General features: G+C 45.2%; 1 protein-coding gene across 2 annotated transcripts in view; it reads right to left on the bottom strand.

The window, feature by feature from the left end:
* The window catches only part of TSEN34 (tRNA splicing endonuclease subunit 34), a 229,371-nt gene that overhangs the window by 175,888 nt on the left and 33,586 nt on the right, over positions 1-19,897 (bottom strand). For both annotated transcript variants that reach the window (XM_069637307.1, XM_069637317.1), the window contains exon 2: positions 16,271-16,530. In XM_069637307.1, coding sequence (XP_069493408.1) covers positions 16,271-16,530 — 260 coding nt within the window. The remainder of the gene's footprint in view (positions 1-16,270; positions 16,531-19,897) is intronic.

Raw genomic sequence — 19,897 nt, 5'->3', positions numbered from 1 at the left:
GGTGCACTGTTTGACCTTGTTGCTGGGACAGTAAGTTGTACCAGGCTGGGAGTTTGATGGGCTCGCACACCGCCATCCTGCGTAGGTGTGGAAACCATGGTTGTCTCGCCCACATGGGAGCAACTAGGATGAGCGTCATCGATTCCTTGTTCATCTTGTACACCACCTTCCTGATGAGAGGAGTTGGTGGAAAAGCATACGCAAACATCCCTGACCAGTTCATCCACAGGGCGTTCCCTTGGGAGTCTGGCTGGGGGAACCTGGATGCAAATCCTGGGCATTGTCTGTTTTCGCTTGTGGCGAATAGGTCTATAGTGGGGAAACCCCACTGAGAGAAGAGATCCTCTACGATATCTTTGTGAAGGACCCATTCGTGTTCTTCTGGGAGGGAGTCTCTGCTTAGGGCATCCGCTAGGGAATTGAGCTCCCCTGGAACATGTTGAGATGACAGGAAGATGTTCCGTCTGAGTGCCCATATCCAGATTTTCTGGGCAAGCTTGGACAGATTTGGCGAACGAGTCCCTCCTTGTTTGTTCAGATAGAACATGGCCGTCGTGCTGTCTGTCCGGATCTGCACCGACAAGTTTAGCAGATGGGGCTCGAACGCCCGAAGCGCTCGGAATACTGCCAGAAGCTCCAGCAGGTTGATGTGGTTCTTGGCTACTGAGTGAGACCAGAGACCCTGAGCTGTGTGGTGGAGATGGTGAGCTCCCCACGCAGTCAGGCATGCATCTGTAGTCACCACTGCTTGTACTTCGGGATCGTAGAAGGGTTTTCCCCTTGCGAGATTCTCTCTTGTCCACCAGTGTAAGCTCTGTACGAGTGTTGGCGAAACGACCACTAGATCGTCCCACTGACCACTTGCCTGAGACCACTGTTTCGCCAACCATTCCTGCATGGGACGCATGCGCAGACGCGCGTGGGGGACCAGGTAAATGCATGACGCCATCATGCCCAGTAACCGCATAGCTTTGCGTACCGTTATTTGTTGACCTGACTGATAATGTGGAATCTGCAGTAGTATATTCCGAATTCTCTCTTCCGAAGGGAAGGTCAACCCTTTCTGAGTATCTAGGATTGCTCCTAGGAACTGTTTTGAGGAGCTTGGCACCAGACTTGATTTTTTCTCGTTGATAGAGAAGCCTAATTCGTGGAGGAGGTCGATAGTCCTCTGAATGTTTGACCTGCAAATTCCTGGGGTTTCCCCCGTTATGAGCCAGTCGTCCAGATAAGGGTACACTGGGATTGCCTCCCTGCGTAGGTGTGCAGCTGCCACCGCCAGTACCTTGGTGAATACCCTTGGTGCTGAAGTTATCCCGAAGGGCAGTACCTTGAATTGGTAGTGGCGACTGTCTACCTTGAAGCGCAAGTATTTTCTGTGGGCTGGGAGCATGGAAATATGAAAATAAGCATCTTTCATATCCAAGGTTGCCATGTACTCCCCCTTTTTTAGGAGGGGGATTACCTCTTGTAGCGTGGTCATACGGAATTTTTGGGGCTTGACATACTTGTTGGCAGGCCGTAAGTCCAATACTGGGCGCATTGTCAAATCTTTCTTTGGCACAAGGAAGTAAGTTGAATAGATACCCTTGTTTACCTGGTGTCCTGGGACGAGTTCTATCGCGTCCTTTTCTAGCAGAATGGCGATCTCCTCGAGAAGGATCTTCTGATGTTCTAAGGAGTGTATTCTTTGTCGTGGAGGGTGGTTCCGGGGACGCTGCAGTAATTCTATACAATATCCTGTGGACACTGTTGACAGCACCCATCTGTCTGAGGTGATCCCTTCCCAAGCCTGGGTGAAGTTGGAAATGCGTCCCCCTACTGGGGTTGCGTGAGAAGGGACCCTGAACTGAGCGTCACTGCTTTGGTGGAGGCGTGCCCCCACCCTTGTTGGGGCTGCCTCTGCCTCTTCCACGACCTCTCTTGTTACCCCTGCCGTAACTTTGGGTAGACTGCTGGTTGTTGTTCCATTGTGTACCCTGTCCTTGGGCATAGTTGCCCCTTTGTGAATTTTGGCCGCGTGGGCGACGAAAACTACTGTTCCCCCTCTGGTTAGGGGGTTTGTTGGTAAGCTGGCCAAGGGATTTGAGAGTCTCGTACTCGTCCTTGGCATTCTTAAGTGCGTCTTCGACCGCTTTCCCAAACAATAGATCGGGTTCCACCGGCTTGTCTATTAATGAAGCCTGGGTTTCTGTTTTGAACCCCGACTGCCGTAACCACGCATGTCTCTTGATAACAGTACCTTCTGCTATCAATCTTCCTGCGTTGTCCGCGGCGTCGAAAGTTGCTTTTAATATGCAACCAGACACGGCTCTCCCCTCTGCCGAGATCCGAGCCAACTGGTCCTTTAACGGTTCAGGAGCAGAGGCTATGAGCGCCGCGACCTCTTCCCATTGATGGCAGTTGTAACTTGCCAACAGGGTGGTGGAGTTTGCGATCCTTGCTTGGTAGGCGGACGTTGAGGCTACCTTCCTGCCAAACCCGTACAGTCTTTTGCTCTCCTTGTCGGGAGGAGCTTCTGACGACGATAAGGGTGTCCCAGCCCTCTTCCGAGTGTTGGTAACCACTAGGGAGTCTGGTTTAAGATGTCCTCTTATATAAAGAGGGTCAGACTGGGCTGCCCGAAAAAGTTTTTCGACTCTGGGGTTGACGGCTCTGGTGAGGTTAGGATTCACCAGGGATGGATCTATTCTACGTTGGATGGATTTAAGGATAGGGATGGTCTGAGCGACCGGCCTCCTCTCTCCCACCAACTCTTCTGCGAAGTCCCTTTCTTCCTGTACACCGTGGGTGTCGATGTGAAAATGTTCTGCTGCGCGAGCGAGAACTTCATTAAGGAGGGGCTGGTTATCAACTGGCGAATCGGTAACTGGGGCTTCGCTCTCTACCGGGGAATCTACTCTGTAAATTTCCTGCTCATCTTCTACCTCCTCCAGGTCCTCATCATCCGCATAGTATTCAGTCCCGGTTTGTTCCTCCATAATTGTAAACTCCTGGTCCCCTTCAGGGAAAGGCTGTCCTTGGTATCTGGGGTGTGGAGTAGAGTATGGAGTAGAGTAAGGCTGCACCTCGAAGGGTTCAGGTCTTTCGAACCGGGCTTTTTTACTTGGGGGGATAGGATCAGAGGAGCCTGAGGGTGTGGCCCCTTGAGGGTCATACGAAAGGAAATGTTCTGGGTTTTTGTCATAAAAATCAGCTAAGGAAGACATCCTTGACATGACCCTGTCTATGTCTTCACTGGACCATTCTTTGGAACAGGGTATGACTTTAGTAGGCAACTTAGAGGACTTATGAAGGGTACCCTTGCTGGATGTTGATGTCCCAGTAGATTTATGTGTGTCTGTCTGCTTAGGGTGGAAGGATGGTCTTACAGGAGTGGAAGGCTGTGCTTTCCGCTGTTTCCCCCCCTCCCCGTGCGTGGAAAAATGTTTTCCCTGCCCCTTGGAGGCCCCAGAGACTTTCGACGCCTGGCGTCGAGGGTCGGGAGAGGTATCTTGTTTCGAGCGTGGGGCCTCGCTGGTGTTAACTGCGGCCTCGGTCTCCTGGAGCGCGGCCTGGGGGTGGAAGTCGTCTTCGTCTTCCGACGATCGAACTTCCGTTAATCTAGGGAGCGAGGCACTCTTGGCAAGAGTGGATGATTGCCTTGCGTCATGAGGCGATCTCGATCGAGAGCGCCCAGAGGACACCGAGTCGGACCGTTCTATCTGTGCCTCTTTCCGAGAAATCGACGTCGTCGAGGTTCGGTTGGGTTTAGTGTGTTTAGTGTGTGTAGGGTGTGTAGCGCTTGCGTCGCCGGGGGTCTTCCCCATAGCCGCCCTGCCGGACAACCTTCCGAGGTCGGGGACCTGCGCTCGGCAGTCTTTCGACGCCGTAATGCCCTCGCCGTCCGAAAGTACGGCGTCGCTGCCATCGCTGAAGGCGCCCTCCGCTGCCATGGCCGCCTGCCTGGCGTGGTGGGCCCAACGCTTTGTCGAACGGTCCTTAAGTGTCTTAGGCTTAAACCTACTACACGCTCTGCAGTTGGCTTCGGGGTGGTCCCTTGGCAAGCAGAGATTGCACGTGGCGTGCCTGTCGACCCAAGGGTATTTGCGGTTGCACTTGGGGCAGAATTGGAAAGGGGTACCCCTCCATACGCACCTTGAGGCAGCGGGCTGGTAAGTGTAGGAAATATATAAGGTGTACCTATATACCAAGAGTGAAGAGTATGTACCACCCCCCACTCTCCCTACTTGCAGGGCCGAGGCCAGCGGCCTACTAGGCCCAGGCCGAGGCCAGCGGCCTTCCGAGGCCCAGATCCGTCGTGCAGCAGCCGACGGTCGATGTCTTCTCCAGCCGTCGTCGAGTGTCGAGGGTCGACGTTGGGGTGGGGAAGGATGTCAATAATAATGTTAATCTTCAATAATTAGCAAAAGTATGGCTAAGGCCAGGGGACTCCGCAAGATGCTTCCGACCAGTATGGCGGGAAAAAACAATCTGAGGATCCTAGACGCGTGAGGGATCTTGGGTACAGTGGACGTCACACTAGGGATAGTATTACTGGCACGCCTGTGTCGACGGCCATTTTCGAGTTTCGAAAAACAAACTGTAATACTCCGCAGCTTCCACTAGATGTCGGCCTATGCACAGCATGTGATCTAAGCAGATTCCACAAGCCTCAGAAATATATATATATATATATATATATATATATATATATACATACATATATGTACATACATACATACACACACACACACACACACTTTCCTGGTCCCCAATGTTGCAACAAATTATCGCATTACAAATGTACCTTTTCTTTCAAAAAGGTTAGACCGGCCAGTTCATTTGCCAATCCAGGCTCATTAGAAGCAGAACAACTTTATTAGGCCCATGGCAGGCCGACTTTCAAGACTTTCACAGTACAGAATCTGCACTGCTTGACGTTAAATCCAACCCGTCAACGAATATTGATCAAGGATAGTTATCTTTGCTTCTATTGTTAGATCTTTCGGCAGCTTTTGATTTGGTGGATTTTAACATTTTACTTCAACATAGTTCAATTTGAAGCATTTTTATCCAGATCAGCAGCGAAATGGATTTCATCTTTATTGGACAGAGGCAAGAGTTTTTAGTGGTGAAGCAACTGCTGATCCAGTTGAACTTCGGTATGGTGTACCCAGTGGTCTAAGTGTACGTAAATAAGTAGTGGAACCATGATCCCTGCTTGCCTGCCCCCACTGCCCACAAACCCCACCGCCATTCGCAATCCAACCCCCTGCAAACAAGCAACACCTGCTGTTTAAGAGAATGTTCATTGCAGTGCACTGAAGTGCAAGTTTCAACTTCTTCCTACACTTTATTTTAAAACTAAACCATTCTGAAAGTTTCTTTAAAAAAATTTTTAAAAAATATGGGAACAGTAGAGGAGCACCGCTCCCAACTGCTCCCGCCGACTTTGACCACTGGGCGTACTTCAGGGTTCTTGCCTCTACCCCCAAATGAATATCTTTATGAAACCACTTTTGAATATGCTCGATCACAGGCCCAGCTGAAGATGTGTTGGGCCCATTTTAACATTATGGTTGGGGGAGGGGGCCCCGTTTGGAGCAAAAACAGTGAGGGACCCCTAGGGTGCATACACTATAATGGCGACAAAGATTAGGTTAAGCTAGCAGGGATCTTCACTTAATACCCACTGAAGAGCTAGATTGTCAGCAAGTGGCTGATGTGGAGGAACCAGTGTTAGAAGGCCATGAGGTGATAACACTTCTGTAGATCCCAAGGAAAATGACGGCCAGAAGGGCTCGAGGGAACAGCTTATAATGAGAGTGTTGCAAAGTGCACACTTTAAGCCCCAGAACAAAAATAGAGAAAGGAATATATTGCTGTGTTAAAAGACTGCTGGCTGGCAACATGGGTGCAGTTGCTGGGGCCCCTCTTGAAGCTCTCGGCCCCTTTCACTTGAAAAAGTTGAAAGGCCATATGCCGTCCTTGCTTACGAAGATGTCCCCTACACAAATTACACTGACGACAGAAATCTTATTAAGGTGGTCAGGTAATTATGAAGATTCTGCTACGGTCAATTTTATGTTTGATCTCATTCAGCGAAGGATGGCGCATTATGGTTTGATACTCAGCGAGACTAAAACAGTTCGTGGGACACAACAAAGAATGGACACACTTTCTCAATAGCAGGCTGCCCACTTTCTCAATAGCAGGCTGCCCAATCAATGTGCTTCCAAAGGTTAAAACCCTTGAGGTTGATCTTGATTCAACTTTGCCAATGAAAGAGCATGTCAATGTAGTTACATACGCTTTGTCCTATTTGAGGTCGTTGGGCTGGATTCTGCACTTCATTTCACAGGATAATTGCACCACTCTTGCTCGTGAAATTGTTGGAGCCAGCATAGATTACTGCGAAAGTCTTCTGGTTGGAACCCAATAGCAATCTTATGAAGCTCCAAGTAATCCAGCACAAATAATTGAAGTGAATTGCAGTCAGGTCAACCTAACGCCGAATCCTAAATAATGTATTGGTATATAGTTGTCTGCAAGGTGGATGCCCCTATATTGTGGCTGCCCAATATGGTATAAATTGTTTTACTTGGTTGAGTCTTCCAGTTTGCGCCAGCTACAGGTCTAATAAATAAAGTGCTTACAGACTTATAGGGTGGTTATAGAGAATATTATTTAGATGGTCTTTAAATTCAATAAAAAAATTACTCAATAGTCTAGAGTTCCTTGGCTTCAATCATTTGAATTCTATAAAGTGTTGTGATCCAATTGGATACTTTCTCAAAATTAATTTTACTCTGTCTTTAGGCGGTTCTCAATGGTTTGCAGTTCTTTCGAATTCAGATTTAACTTAAATTCAGTGGGATTTAATTTTGGTTGTTTCTCACAAATTGTCCTTTATGCTCCCATTAGGTTGGTTTGCAGTGGGATCATCTCTCTATTATTTTCAAACTTCTGTGTCGGTAGTCCTCCGTTAGTATGAAACCTCTACACATGTTTAGCCACTGTATACAGTGGATCATCCGGAGGATTTGTTGCGTTACTGCTTTGTTAGCTTGATCGGTATTTCTAAAGAGGAAAGGGGGAGAGAGAAATGGTCTAGCCTCAATAAGAATGGTTATACTAGGTTTATAATTATAACACAAGGGTATTGCTTACTATTCTCCATTTTACAATGCATAAAATAGTTCTGAAATAAACGGAAAAAGAAACTCGTCCATTTGTAAGTTCCTTATTGGGATGGAAATGAATTGTGAGATTGCTTGTATTTACATTTCTTGCTCCGAAAAGGCTAGTCCTGTAAGCATGGAAATATATTTTGAGCCATTGGCATTCCAAGTTAAATAAGGGATGCAGATATCTTGCTAATATAGATCACATCGGTCTCTAAAAGGTGGAGAAGGAGTTTCTTACCTTGAAAGTAAAGCTTACGTTTTGGATACAATTGTCCAAAAGGATTGAAAACAAAGGATCCACGTTCTGGATCAAGCGTTTCAAAATGGCTGCTCCATTTAATGGGCTCCGCAGTGACGTCATTGCGTTATGGTGCGCGATGAAGTCATCGCGTTTGACGCAAGTTGGCCATTGTGAATTGGGGATGGGGACCATAAGCAGCTTTGATGTAATAGTATTTATACTTGGTGTGTGTAGCTAGATGTCACTGATAGAATAGGTCAGCAATGATTTCTATTGTGCCAAATTATTATAGATAATTACACATTTCATTATACCGGTACTCCCCCTACTGGTATACACAAAAGGTAGGCTCCCTACTTCAGATCAACAGTGGCCTCGACTCTCTCAATTCGCCCCAGGCTCTACAACTGCCAATGAGCGCCTTAACAGACCTGCATGTTTTTAGCCACTCTGTGCCGTGCCCAATCTGTCCCATACTGTATTGCTGTTCAATTGTGCTAAAAAGTGTGTTTGCCCAATATGTGCCATGCCCAGTCTGCCCCGTACTGTATTCCTGTTCAAGTGTGCCTAAGAAGTGCTTTTGCCCACCCTGTGCCGTGCACGCCCCCTAACACCAATGCATCCTACTGTGCTAACCCGACCACCAAACATGCCTACACACCAGTACACTCCATACACCACTCTCTCACTACACCCACTCAGTGCAATAATAATCATACTAGGCACACTCCTGCACACGCATACAGCCACACTGATGACGTCCAACCCACCTCTCCCACTTCGCTCCTCACAAGCTCGCAAGGTTAGCCATCACTGCCCCTATGAACAACTTCACCACCCTTCCAGGCTCTCAAACACACCTAGGAACCAGGAACTCCAGGCTTAGAGGATGCACCAAGCCCTCAATGCACCCTAGCCTCCCTAACATCATGGCTAGGTGAAATCTAAAACTAGGCTCTCACACTCCCACAATATACTCACCCCCCCTCTTAACTCCACGGCCAAACCCACTCATGACAGGCTCGCGCCACCACACCGGACTCCTATCCCCCCCCAAACCCCCCATAGCCTCCTCATAAAATCTACCTGCACTCTCTCACCTCCAACTACCAAATCTATCTGCCCCACCACCTCCTTAGCCCCCCCCCCCCTCCTGCGCTCCACCAGCTCACCCCCCACCCCCCAACACACTTCCCACCCTAAAAAGATTAGGGCTCCCCATGCCCTAAATGTGCCCTTATTAAAGCCTGATCTCTCCTCGCTCACGCCCTCAAGATTAACAACCTCATCACCACCCTTAACCTAGACCTTCTTGCCATAACGGAAACCTAGCTCCACTAGGCATCCGGCCCAGCCATCTCTCTCGCTCTCTCACAGGGTTACACCATCCTCCGACAGGACAGACTGCTCCCCATCAGGCTGTGTAATCACACCTGGGAAGGTAACGCTGACCGCCTCCCGCCTCTCAGCCAAACTTTCCCTGTCCCCTAACTGCACTATAAACATACATATCATATACAGGCGTCCTGGCACAGCCCCCGACTTCCAAGGGCACCTCCTCCATGTTCTAAGGAACAATTTAAAAAGCTCCACAAAAAACATCTTACTCAGTGACCTCAAACTAGGACTCACTGACGCCAAGATTAAAGCAGCCTCAGCCATAGCCAAGAACTCAAAGACCTTGGGTTCACACAAAAAGTCACTCACTCTACTCACTGCAAAGGCCGCGCTCTCGACTGGGTGGCAGACCTCAACTGCTCATCCACCATCATTTTCAACTCGGCTTACCCATGGACGGCCCATAATTGCATCCAATTCTCCGTCCCCACCGAGCTTACCCCCAAAGTACTCTCCTATGCCTCCCCAGCTAAGGTTAGAAGCTTAAAAAAAAATGAAGAAAAGACAACCTCCTTCCCTTCTGGGATGTCCAGAAACTCAAACTCCTGTTCGCCAGTGACCCTGGCACACTCGCCGACAACTACGCTCACCAAAGCCATTGACACCATAGCCCCGATTCAAGTGAAAAAAAAAGAGAAAAAAATCCATGACACTAGCCCTTCGCATCAGCAAATTTATTCCTCTAACCAACTGGCAGTCCAAACCGAGTGATTCCACCAATGAAGAATTCAAAAGGCTATCAATGCAATATAAAAAAGCTATATTCAATGCCAAGTCAACGCCTTCAACCTAAGGACCTCAAACCCCAACTCTAAATCTAAGGATCTCACCACCTCCATCCACCAGCCCTGATGAGATTATAAAAGATTAATCCTGGTGCTCCAGCATAAAGGCAGCCCTGCTAAACAAAATTACTCTTCTTCAAGATAACACAACACAAAGTACTACCCAAATCCAACAGTCTTGCTATGCCGAGCACCCCCTTGCAAAAGCTCTTATCCAACAACTTAAACCCTCCACGTGTAAAGGAGACATCTGTCCACCCAACATTATCAAAGGCTGCGCAGTTTCCCTGGCTTCTCTCATCACAGAGTTCATTAATGCCTCATTTACCACAGGTACTGTCCCATCCAGCCTAAAAGAAGCCTGGGTCCGCCCCCTTCTAAAACAAAACCTCCCTAGATCCATCATCCCCAATTAACTACCGTCGTATCATCACTGTTCCATTCCTCCTAAAATCCTAGATAAAGCTGCGCACAACCAGATCCAACACTTCATAGAGTCCAACGCCATCCTAGGGAAAAGAAAGGCCATGGCACCTCAACCGCCCCACTGGACATTAAAAACCAGATAACAGACAAAGTCAAACCAGCCCTCCTATTGCTTCTGGACCCGTCAGCCGCGTTCAATCTCGTTGACAGAATTCTTACCTCCCATCTCACCAATGCAGCTCACTTCGCTAAACAGGCCTCCTCTTGGATAACCTCCTTCTTAGAAGGTAGAGCCATGAATGTCTTCTCTGATCAGGACAATGCAGTTCCTGCCACCATCAACCACGGAGTTCGCCAGAGCTCTTGCACAGCGCCAACCCTCTACAACCTGTTTACAAAGACCCCTTTCGACAAACTGGACTCCCTTGGCATAGTTTACACCAACTATGCCGATGATACACAAGTACTCCTCCCTCTCACTGGCTCGTACGACCAGGACACTGCAGCCTTTCTCCAAATATACTCAACCATCCAAGCATGGATGGCAGCCAACGGACTATGCCTCAATGGAGACAAAACAGAGATCATTCTCATAGGCCCCAAAGAAATACTGTCCAAACTTAACCATAAATACGTCAACTTCACTATTGACAATACCATCATCCCCGTCTCCTGCTCAGTGAAGACCCTTGGGGTTTTTCTAGACTCCACTCCATCTATGACCCGACAGGTCAGTGCCATTGCTTCCGCCTCTGCCCACATCACCAAATAAATGCTATAAAACCATTCCTCACCAACCAAAACTGCCTCTCTGCTTTCCTTATTTACCACCCAAACTTTGGAATGCCTTGTCCAACGCACTCCGAGCCGAGACATCCCTCGCAGCTTTCCGCAAAGGCCTCAAAACTACACTATTCAACTAAAACATGCCTCACGCCTGTTGGAAATCTGCATGTCTTATGTCTGTAACTAAGTATGTACATCCAAACACACTGTTCATGTAACAAAGTATGCTTTTTTTCTGTAACCAGTTATGATTTTCTGTAACAGCGCCATGATGCTTCAGGGCTGCTGTGTTAATAAATAAATTATCTTGATTTAAGCCAGTATTGCAGGTGTCCATTACATGTATCCATTTGACTTATTTATTCTCTCTCAATAGTTGTTCTTTACCACCACCTCTCGGTGGCAAAATGACTCTCTATACCAAAAAAGGAAATTTGGTCAAGATTGCTGTCCGAATGTTCCATGTTAAAATGGGTGGCCATTAGGTATTTGGGGTCCTTGTTCTTTATGGCACTAGTTACATAATGCTGTGTTTCAAAGGTTGTATTGTGCTTCAATGTATAGGCGTTCACACAGGTATTGGATGCCATAGATTATAAATTGTGTAACATCTTTTTAACTTTGCCTTTTGGTAGTAGTATGGTCTTTTTGCTGGGTATTTGTTTACAGATTTTGCAGCGTTTGTAGTGGTCTTGCGGAGGTGTGTGGTTCCACATTGACTGAATCGTTAACATGGTTTTGATGCAGTAAGGTTAGAGGCTTAAAGCGCAGAGATCATGTCACAGAGGCCAGACATTGCACTGGCTCCAGGTTAGACAGCGGATCAAGTTCAGACTTTTTACGGTCACAATGTCTGTTTAACAGCAGTCCATCTCATTTTAAGCAGAGATTGAGCTTTAAACAAAATGGTCACGTGTTCAGATCAAGTCACAGCAACAGGTTATCTGTGCCACAGTATACACTGGAAAGAGCAGGCAAACTATCCTTCAGTTTTCTGGCCCATGACCTCTGGAATGGACTGCCTGTCCACTTACGCTCTGAGGTCCCTCTGGATCATTTTAGGAAAATGTTCAAAACATTTTACTTTACATAAACTGCAGTTTCAAATCTGTTTTTACTTGCCCTGCGTCTATATACTTGCTATTTTTAGCTTTGACTTGATTTTACTTTGTTTAATTGGGGTTTTTCATTGTTCTTTTTTTGTTTACAGTGCCTGTTTGCCCCTGGGCGGGCGTAAAGCGCTTTATAAATTGTGCCGAGTCCCACCCAGTTGTTTTTTATGCAGTTAACAGTCTGAAAAAGAACCCAACACCACTCTGGCATGAAAGAACCTCCCCACTGCCCTCATGTCCAAAAGCTGCAGGAAATCAAAACTAAAGAGTGTGTCCTGAGCTGGAGAAGAGGCAAGGGGAGGAAAGAGCAGGTGGTACCCCCACCTGGTGACTGAGAGGACTTGAGGGACTGAGGAAATCGCCCTAGATTCCGCCAGATGGAAAAAGATCCTCTCTCCAATCAGGGTGGAATTAGGGTGAAAAGCCTTTCATTGTTTTAGCTCTGAAGAGGGGAAGGGAAAAGATCCCTAGAAGGACCCTGCGAGGTTGGAGTGGTTCTGCTTCTTTCTGAGCTTGGAGCGATTGCAATCACAGTGAATGTGGATCTGTGTCAGGAACCTGCTTTGACAAGAATGTACAGGATGAAAAAACAACTTTACCCCGTAAAAGGGGAGGGATCCCGAAACAAAGCCAGGGTCTGTAGGATTGTGTAACCGAACTATGAACAAAAATATTTGAAGAGGGGGAAAAAAGAAGGCGTGCAGCACTGTAGCTCAATTAAGTGTGGACTAGGCTTGAGGAAGCTCCTGGATGGATACAACAGTGTGCATGAGCGTATACATGACCAATCAAAATTGGCAACCGGGAAACCCAAGTGTGGAGGAAGGGGGAGGAGTCGCTGGTGCTCTCCCCGCTGATGAAGAAAGCCAAGACAACTTACATCCAACTGCAAACATTGCCTTTTTGAGAAAAATAGATGTCCACACTAGTCGATTTTAAACCTGCAGTCTATAGCACAGACCTAAATAAGGACTCGGGCCCACAGGAGCCACATCATTATTTTATTCATGAGGGAAGAAATCCTGAGGGCAGTGGATGAAAACCCCTTGTCTGGGTCCAGTCCGTGATCGACCAGAATTACATATAATGCTTTAATCCATCTACGACCCGAATCACCTATAATGCTTTAATCCATCTAAGGGTGCAGAAGGCTCTGCCTTAGATGCATTTCTTCCTTGCTAACAAATAGCTTTTCAAATTAGATCAGGAAACATCTTTTCAAAGATACCGTTCAACACATGTTTGGTGCCACAAAGGTCAGCCCTCTAATTATTGATCTATAATGTCTTCCCTGCAAGGATCACACTTTATACATGCCAAACATACAATGCAGACTAGATACCCGTGTCAGGCATTATTGCACCAGTTTCCACCTGCTTTCAAATATATGCTGGAGATTTAGCGATAAGAGTTCGAGTTATTTTAAGATTATTTATTAAGCACAGCATACACCATAAGGCAACTTGGCGCCACCAGCATATGGACTACCTGCCTTCCAATTAGTCATGACGGAGAACAGTCTGTGCCTTAATGCATCTACATTGCAAATATTCTACATAAGGATACCAAATCACAAAGTCGCAGAATTTAACACGGGCTAAAACAAAAGGGTACTCTCCCCTCTTTCCACCCCATTCTCCTGTGAAGGAAGAATGTTGGCGTGGTCTTGAATACAGACTGTTTGTCATACAACTCAGTGGCATGGCACATAGCACCCACTATCACCTTCACATCTTGACACATACTACCCTTGCTGGACACATCCCACAACACTAAGGTAATAAGCGCCAATGTATTGTTCCCAATTAATTTTTGTAATAGCCTTTACATGTTCCTCCCCAGGAAAGCTATACATCCGCTACATCTCTTAACTAACATAACAGTCAGATTTGGCTTGAACATCAAATTAACAGATCATATCACACCAAGACTTAAAGGACTTGATTGACTCAGAGTTTATCAGAGGATAACCTTTAAATCATGCGTCATCCACTGGGCGTTCTGGAGAAGGTTACACAAAGTACTTATCAAGAAATCTCACATCCACCACAGAGGAGACTGCACTATACCTTTTATAAAACGTACACAACAGAAGATGCTTGGCCACTACTGGCCAAAATCCAGAACAACCTTCAACGAACCTCATGCAGGAACAAAAGCATCCACAATTCTGGAAAGCAATGAATTGTTGGAGAGTATTTGACACTCAATGCCTGGTCTGCTCGGTTTACTCCTATTTGACAGTATTTAGTGGAACGCAACACATTTGAGATTTCATTTCTTTAAACATGTATTTTAATTTTGTATAGCGCAACTTAACACAATGAGGTCTTAAGGGGTTTAGCAATACAGGGCCTAACAGGGGAAACAAATGCACCAGGACAAAAACATAGGTTGTCAGAATGCATCAAACTAAGTAGAAGTTAGAGATGTTTAATAGATGTTGGGCCATACTATTGCAAAAGAGGGGAGGACAAACTGCACATTTTTGACCTCCTTAGAAGCCGACCTGGGGAGTGCTTAGGATTGTGAGTAATTGCCATATCCAGGATCGTTTTCTTGTAGAGCTTTGCGATAAACTAAAAGCTAAACTAAGAATGTGTCCTATCTTCTAATGGGAGCCACTGGAGCGATTTATTTTGGTGTCAGTTGTATGTGCCTGAAATATTTGATTTGAAACTATAAAATATTTTGCACGATTTTACACTTTCTTAATGGGTTTTTGTGGGATCCTTCTAGTATGGAATTGCAGTAATCGAGTTTGAGGGATGAGAGCCCAGGATACCAGAAGTAGATTGTTGAGGGAAAGAAAACATTGCATGTTGCAAAGTAGTTTTAAGGTGAAGCAGCCAGAAGAAACAGCAACACCGATGTGTGGCTCGAAAGGAAGATGTTTAACACCACTCCGAGGATTTCTACCTTGTGGATCTTTAAGAGGTCATGATCCCAGATGGTTGAGCTACCACATGAGATGTGGAGCTATAGGTGAAAAGTAATTTCTAGCATGGTATTTTTCCATACTACAGCATCACAACATTTGCTTCAAGCATCCTCCAAGAGGATAAGAACAAAAAAAATCTTGAGTTGGGAAAAAAACATTGGACCATTGAGGACCTAAGTATTGAGACATAAGACTCAGATTCCAGAGTTTCTCTCAGGAGAACGCAAATTAAATCGCCAATTATCCGAAACGCACAGTATACAAGTCTGTACCTGCGCACATATTTTACAAAAGGCGTGTTGTGTTATTGGGAATGTGCAATTAAAGTGGCTTTATGACAATTCATGGGCTAATAATTCTTATTTAATGAATCTGTTCATCTTACTGTGGCTGTATAGTTAAATATTGACCAATAGGGTCTCCACGGGAGTACCCCCGCTTCTTACAGTTTTGGTCAGATTCATTCTTGGTTTAAAATGTCCGGTTCACATTTTTCCTACCCCAGGTCCAGTTGTGTTTTCTGGACTTGAAACGAATCCCTCGGAATCTTCTGCTTTGTTTTCAATCTCGGAATCAAAGCTCATCAAGGTGTTGTTCTGGGGGCAGTGTAGCGAAACTCAAGTCAGCCTTATCCAAACCCAAATCTAAGCTACTTAGACATATAGTCTCGGAGATGCGCAAGCTTTATATAGAATATTGTCTTAATAGTCTCCTCCTGAATCCAACAGTGTATGGCAGGGTAGATGATCAGGAAGCAACCGCAAACCAGTCGGTGCTCAGGCAGCGAGGCATACATATCTGTGTCCCACTTTTTCTGTGTCGTCATTACAAAATCCTTAGTCACAGCATTCTTAGGCCGCTCCTGCTTCCGGCTGGAATAGCCCATTTACAAGAGGCCTTTATATGTGCTTATTCTGTCGCTAGCCCGTGTTTCTTATTAGCAAGCCCTGCGTTATCTCCTGTCGGATGGGGGTCACAAACTGAGGATTCCACAACACCAAGCTCCTCTTCCTATTTTTTTCTCCCTTTCTTAGAAAACTATTTTTAGAGTAGGACCTCAAAATCTGCACTAGCCATTGATTAGTGATAAAGGACTCTTGGAAAGTAGGCAATGGTGCGATGTGTGTATATAGAGAATTGAGGGAGGAGAGTGGATTTTTATGCCTAAGTAATAGCTGGCAACTTCATTTTATTACCCCTGGTATGACTTCTTTTGTAGGAATGGTTTTATGACATAGTTTTATATGCGATATTTGCTTTACATGTTAACCAAGTTATAATGACTATTAGTTGGGCAAATAAAACACAGTATGTTTGATAATTGCATAAAGATCACCCCATGCTGTCACACTTAGGATTCATGTAATCACAAGGAAACTGCTTTCTATGCCGGGAATAGTTCATCTAGTTACCTCTGTAGACTCTTCGAAGTCAGTCTGTTCCGTAGGTATGGAAGACACCAACGTTGCCACCCCAGTCTCTGCCAAAAGCCGGGCCTCTTCTGGTAGCAGCTGCAATGGGAGGCCAAGTCTCACATTCTGACGCGGTTTGCGGGCCAGGGAGCCCACCAGGTTGCCAGCCAATCCATGGCATTCTCTGATTGCTCTGGCATCTTCAGCATTCCAAACAAATACCTTTCCATCAAGCACAGAAAGTCGAATCATTGTCTTCACTGAGGTAACAAAAATAAGTTAAAATATGGTAATTTTGCTCGTACAAATGTGAACCAATTTCCTAAATGGCTTAGTTACTTCAATAAGATAACAGTACTACCCGTTACTATGGATAACCCATTTTATTTTAAAACACTATTAAAGAAATTATATTTAAAAACAACTCTTAATATTTAACCAGGGTCTAAGGCATAAAATTAAATATTACAAATACCCCCATGCATACAAATACCCCCATGCATTTAAAATAATCAATTGTATGAATGCAATCGCCAACCATAACAACCAAACATCAGCCATCAATATCTTCAACAAATACATGGGATGTATACCAAACAGTCATACACTTCAATTAATCATGGAGGCAAGTACATTTCCCAACCCATTACAGACCACATTTTCTTTCTCCATTCCCTAATCAAAACTGTACAGGACAAACTCCATTAAGAAGCAATCTACCGCCCACAAGTAGCTCTTTTACCAAGCAATTTTGCTCCTGAACATGGACATCCCGCACCAAAGCAACACTCAAACTTTATGTCTCTGCCCAACATTATTTTCTGAGATTCTGATATTATGTGTCCATGTGCACTCAAAAGGTGATCACTGTTCGGCATGTTAGAAATCTGTGCTCCCAGGTGCCCATAATAGAACAGCATCTATAACAATGGGGCGGGAGGTCGTCATTAGGGAAGATGTTATCTAATTTAGGAGGTGTATAGAGTAACAGGTACATTCAAATGTAATATATATTTTAAGATTGTAATCTTGCAAGTCCATGAATAGCCCTTTTGAGCTGTTTAGACTTAAAAACCACTGGCTAGCCCCTTCACCAGGCCCAATAAGAATGTAAATACATACACAAGTATGCACTCATTTAGAATGTCAACACCAATTTAATATCAGGCATGCATACCAAATACTCAGTAGTTATCCTGGGGCTGCAGCATCCTCTGGCATAAATATTGAGAGGCAATTTAAGATTATGCTTAAAGGGATTTCTGTGTTCAATCCAGATTGCTGCTGATCTCCTGTGAAATGCAACTAAGGTTCCTAAACGACTACAATTCCTTTTAAAAACGTAAAGAGTGGCAAAGTCTTAGCTGAAAACGATAGCCTCGATATGAGGGAGTGCCAGCTCTAACCGGATGAACAGGCTTCCTTCCGCCTGCAGCTAATTGTGGCCGCAAGATAGGAATTCTCAAAATCCGGGAGTGACGATCTACCTCCCCTTAGTGACCACAACAATTTCAGCTCCCCTTTCTAGCACAAATGAAAGAGCTCTAGTTAATATGGAGAAAAACATTTGGGGCTGGCTTTAGAGAAAACACTGCAGAAACCGTGACAGCTCGATTATGTTACCCTACCAAATATATTGATGGCATTTAGGCCGTAAACCACTGCCTCACTTTCAAAACATTTTCTTTTCCCCTCGAGAGGTTCATTGTCAGATGTCCTTGGGCAATAGTTAATTCGCTCCTCCAGAAGGGAGGCAGAACTCATCCACATTTACCTAACTACATCCTGTTTTCATAGCATGTATATGGTAGCTAGCTACCTGGGTGAAGCAGGCAGATTAAAAGGACTTGCTCAAATTTAGCATTGCAGGGTGCAAAAATAATGGCTAAAATTTAGCATTGCGGGGTGCAAAAATAATGCCATTTCATGTACCTACAAACAAACTTTAGGGGCTGAAATGCATAAGGAGGCCAGTACATCTGGAGATTGGAGAATGAATAAGTTGAAGTGGTTCAAGAAAGATAATGAAAAGCAAAGAAGAGGGCAGGGTAATCCTGTCCAGGTCCACACTCCATATTTAAACAAGTAAAGCACCTGGTGATTTTCCCTAGCCTGAGCCGCCACAAACATCCTTTAGAATGACCTGATGAATTGGGAAGAGAAACCTCCTACAAAAAGTAATCCCCATATACGTTCCTAGTTCCTCTGGGCTATGAGCTGTGTAAAGGTAAGAGTTTCAAGAGATTGTCATCCCAATTGATTGATCATATAAAAATATATGTATTAGGTGCAGGCTGCCGACCTGTAGTAAATCTGTACTACACAGCAGTAACATCTACTGGTTTTCACATTTTTCCCTAGTTTAGGAAATAGTAGTAATTTAATTAGTTTTGGGGTCTCTTCTTTCATCAATAAGTTCAAAAGGTAGTAAAGGCAGAACAACTTAGTCTATTTCTTAAACCCATCTAGCAAGCAGAATTACAAGAAGGAATTGTTCCAATTGCCACCTAAAACTTGCCAGCTGATATGGAGTTATACAAAATATTGTTCTCCTGCAATAGTCAAAGGCTTACTATCCCCGCCAAAAACCCATTTATTTTATCAAGGGGTTACATATGAGGTCCTCCTTTTAGATTGATAGATAAAAATCATGAAAAACCCTCCACTTGGTTCTATAACCATCATAATGAAGAGGTCCGTGTAGAGGATTGTACTCATGGCATGGCACGCTTTTACAGGCTTGCAATCAGCCCACCCTGAACCCTTCTTCGTAAGCCATTTGTGCATAGATAAACACCTCCAGCCGTTAGATGTACATTCTGTCCTAAATAGCTGTCAGATTACAAAGTCCTAAACACGCTGTAAAGTTATCAACTTTTTTTGTAGAATATCAAGAGACAAGAAGACATGCAATTTTTCAGACTCAGCCTTTGAGGTCTTCCCCCCCCCCATACAAGTCAACCTACCTGGCATTGTTGCAAAACAAAGCCTCCCAGACCACCCAAAGGTCTGCAGTCCCATCATGTATCTGAAAAAAAAGATTCTGTTCAAAGTGACACAGCTCATCTAGTTCCCCGACATCCTTTAGGAAAATAGAGTCAAACCTATAATTTTTCCTTCTTGAGTTCATACGCCCACACAAACCAGCAACTCTACTTATGTGTCTCAAAGGGGAGTCAGCGCAATATCCAACAGCATGCATTTCAACATATCAGCCTCTGCCATAAGGGCACTGAAATCGCAAAATGTGTCTGCAGGTGCTAAGCCCTGTGTAACTGCAAAGAATGAGCCAGCGGCTAGGAACCAGTAAACATGCATTTATAAAGGAAGAGGCACGCTAAGCGCAACATGTTTCACATGCCACTTGCAGTCAGTGAAGAACGTGAATTGTTTTTGCAGATGTCCGCAAGAAGCTACGAGAAGAGTGTGCAGCATTGATATCTACATCATAGTGAGATACTGACTCTTAAAACCGAAGGGTAGGGACAAAGGGGGCGCCAGACTAAGGCAGAGCATTGAGCCGGTCGGATGCACGCTGCCTTCCCTTACTTTCTCCTGTCTGCTAACGTATTCCAGCCATTTTCCTTTTGAAAGCTTAGCTACACTGCATAACTGCGTAATAACAGA

Source organism: Ambystoma mexicanum, chromosome 1q (assembly GCF_040938575.1).
Source record: "Ambystoma mexicanum isolate Mex_15411 chromosome 1q, UKY_AmexF1_1, whole genome shotgun sequence".
Lineage (NCBI taxonomy): Eukaryota > Metazoa > Chordata > Amphibia > Caudata > Ambystomatidae > Ambystoma > Ambystoma mexicanum.
This window is presented reverse-complemented; position numbering and strand designations above follow the sequence as displayed.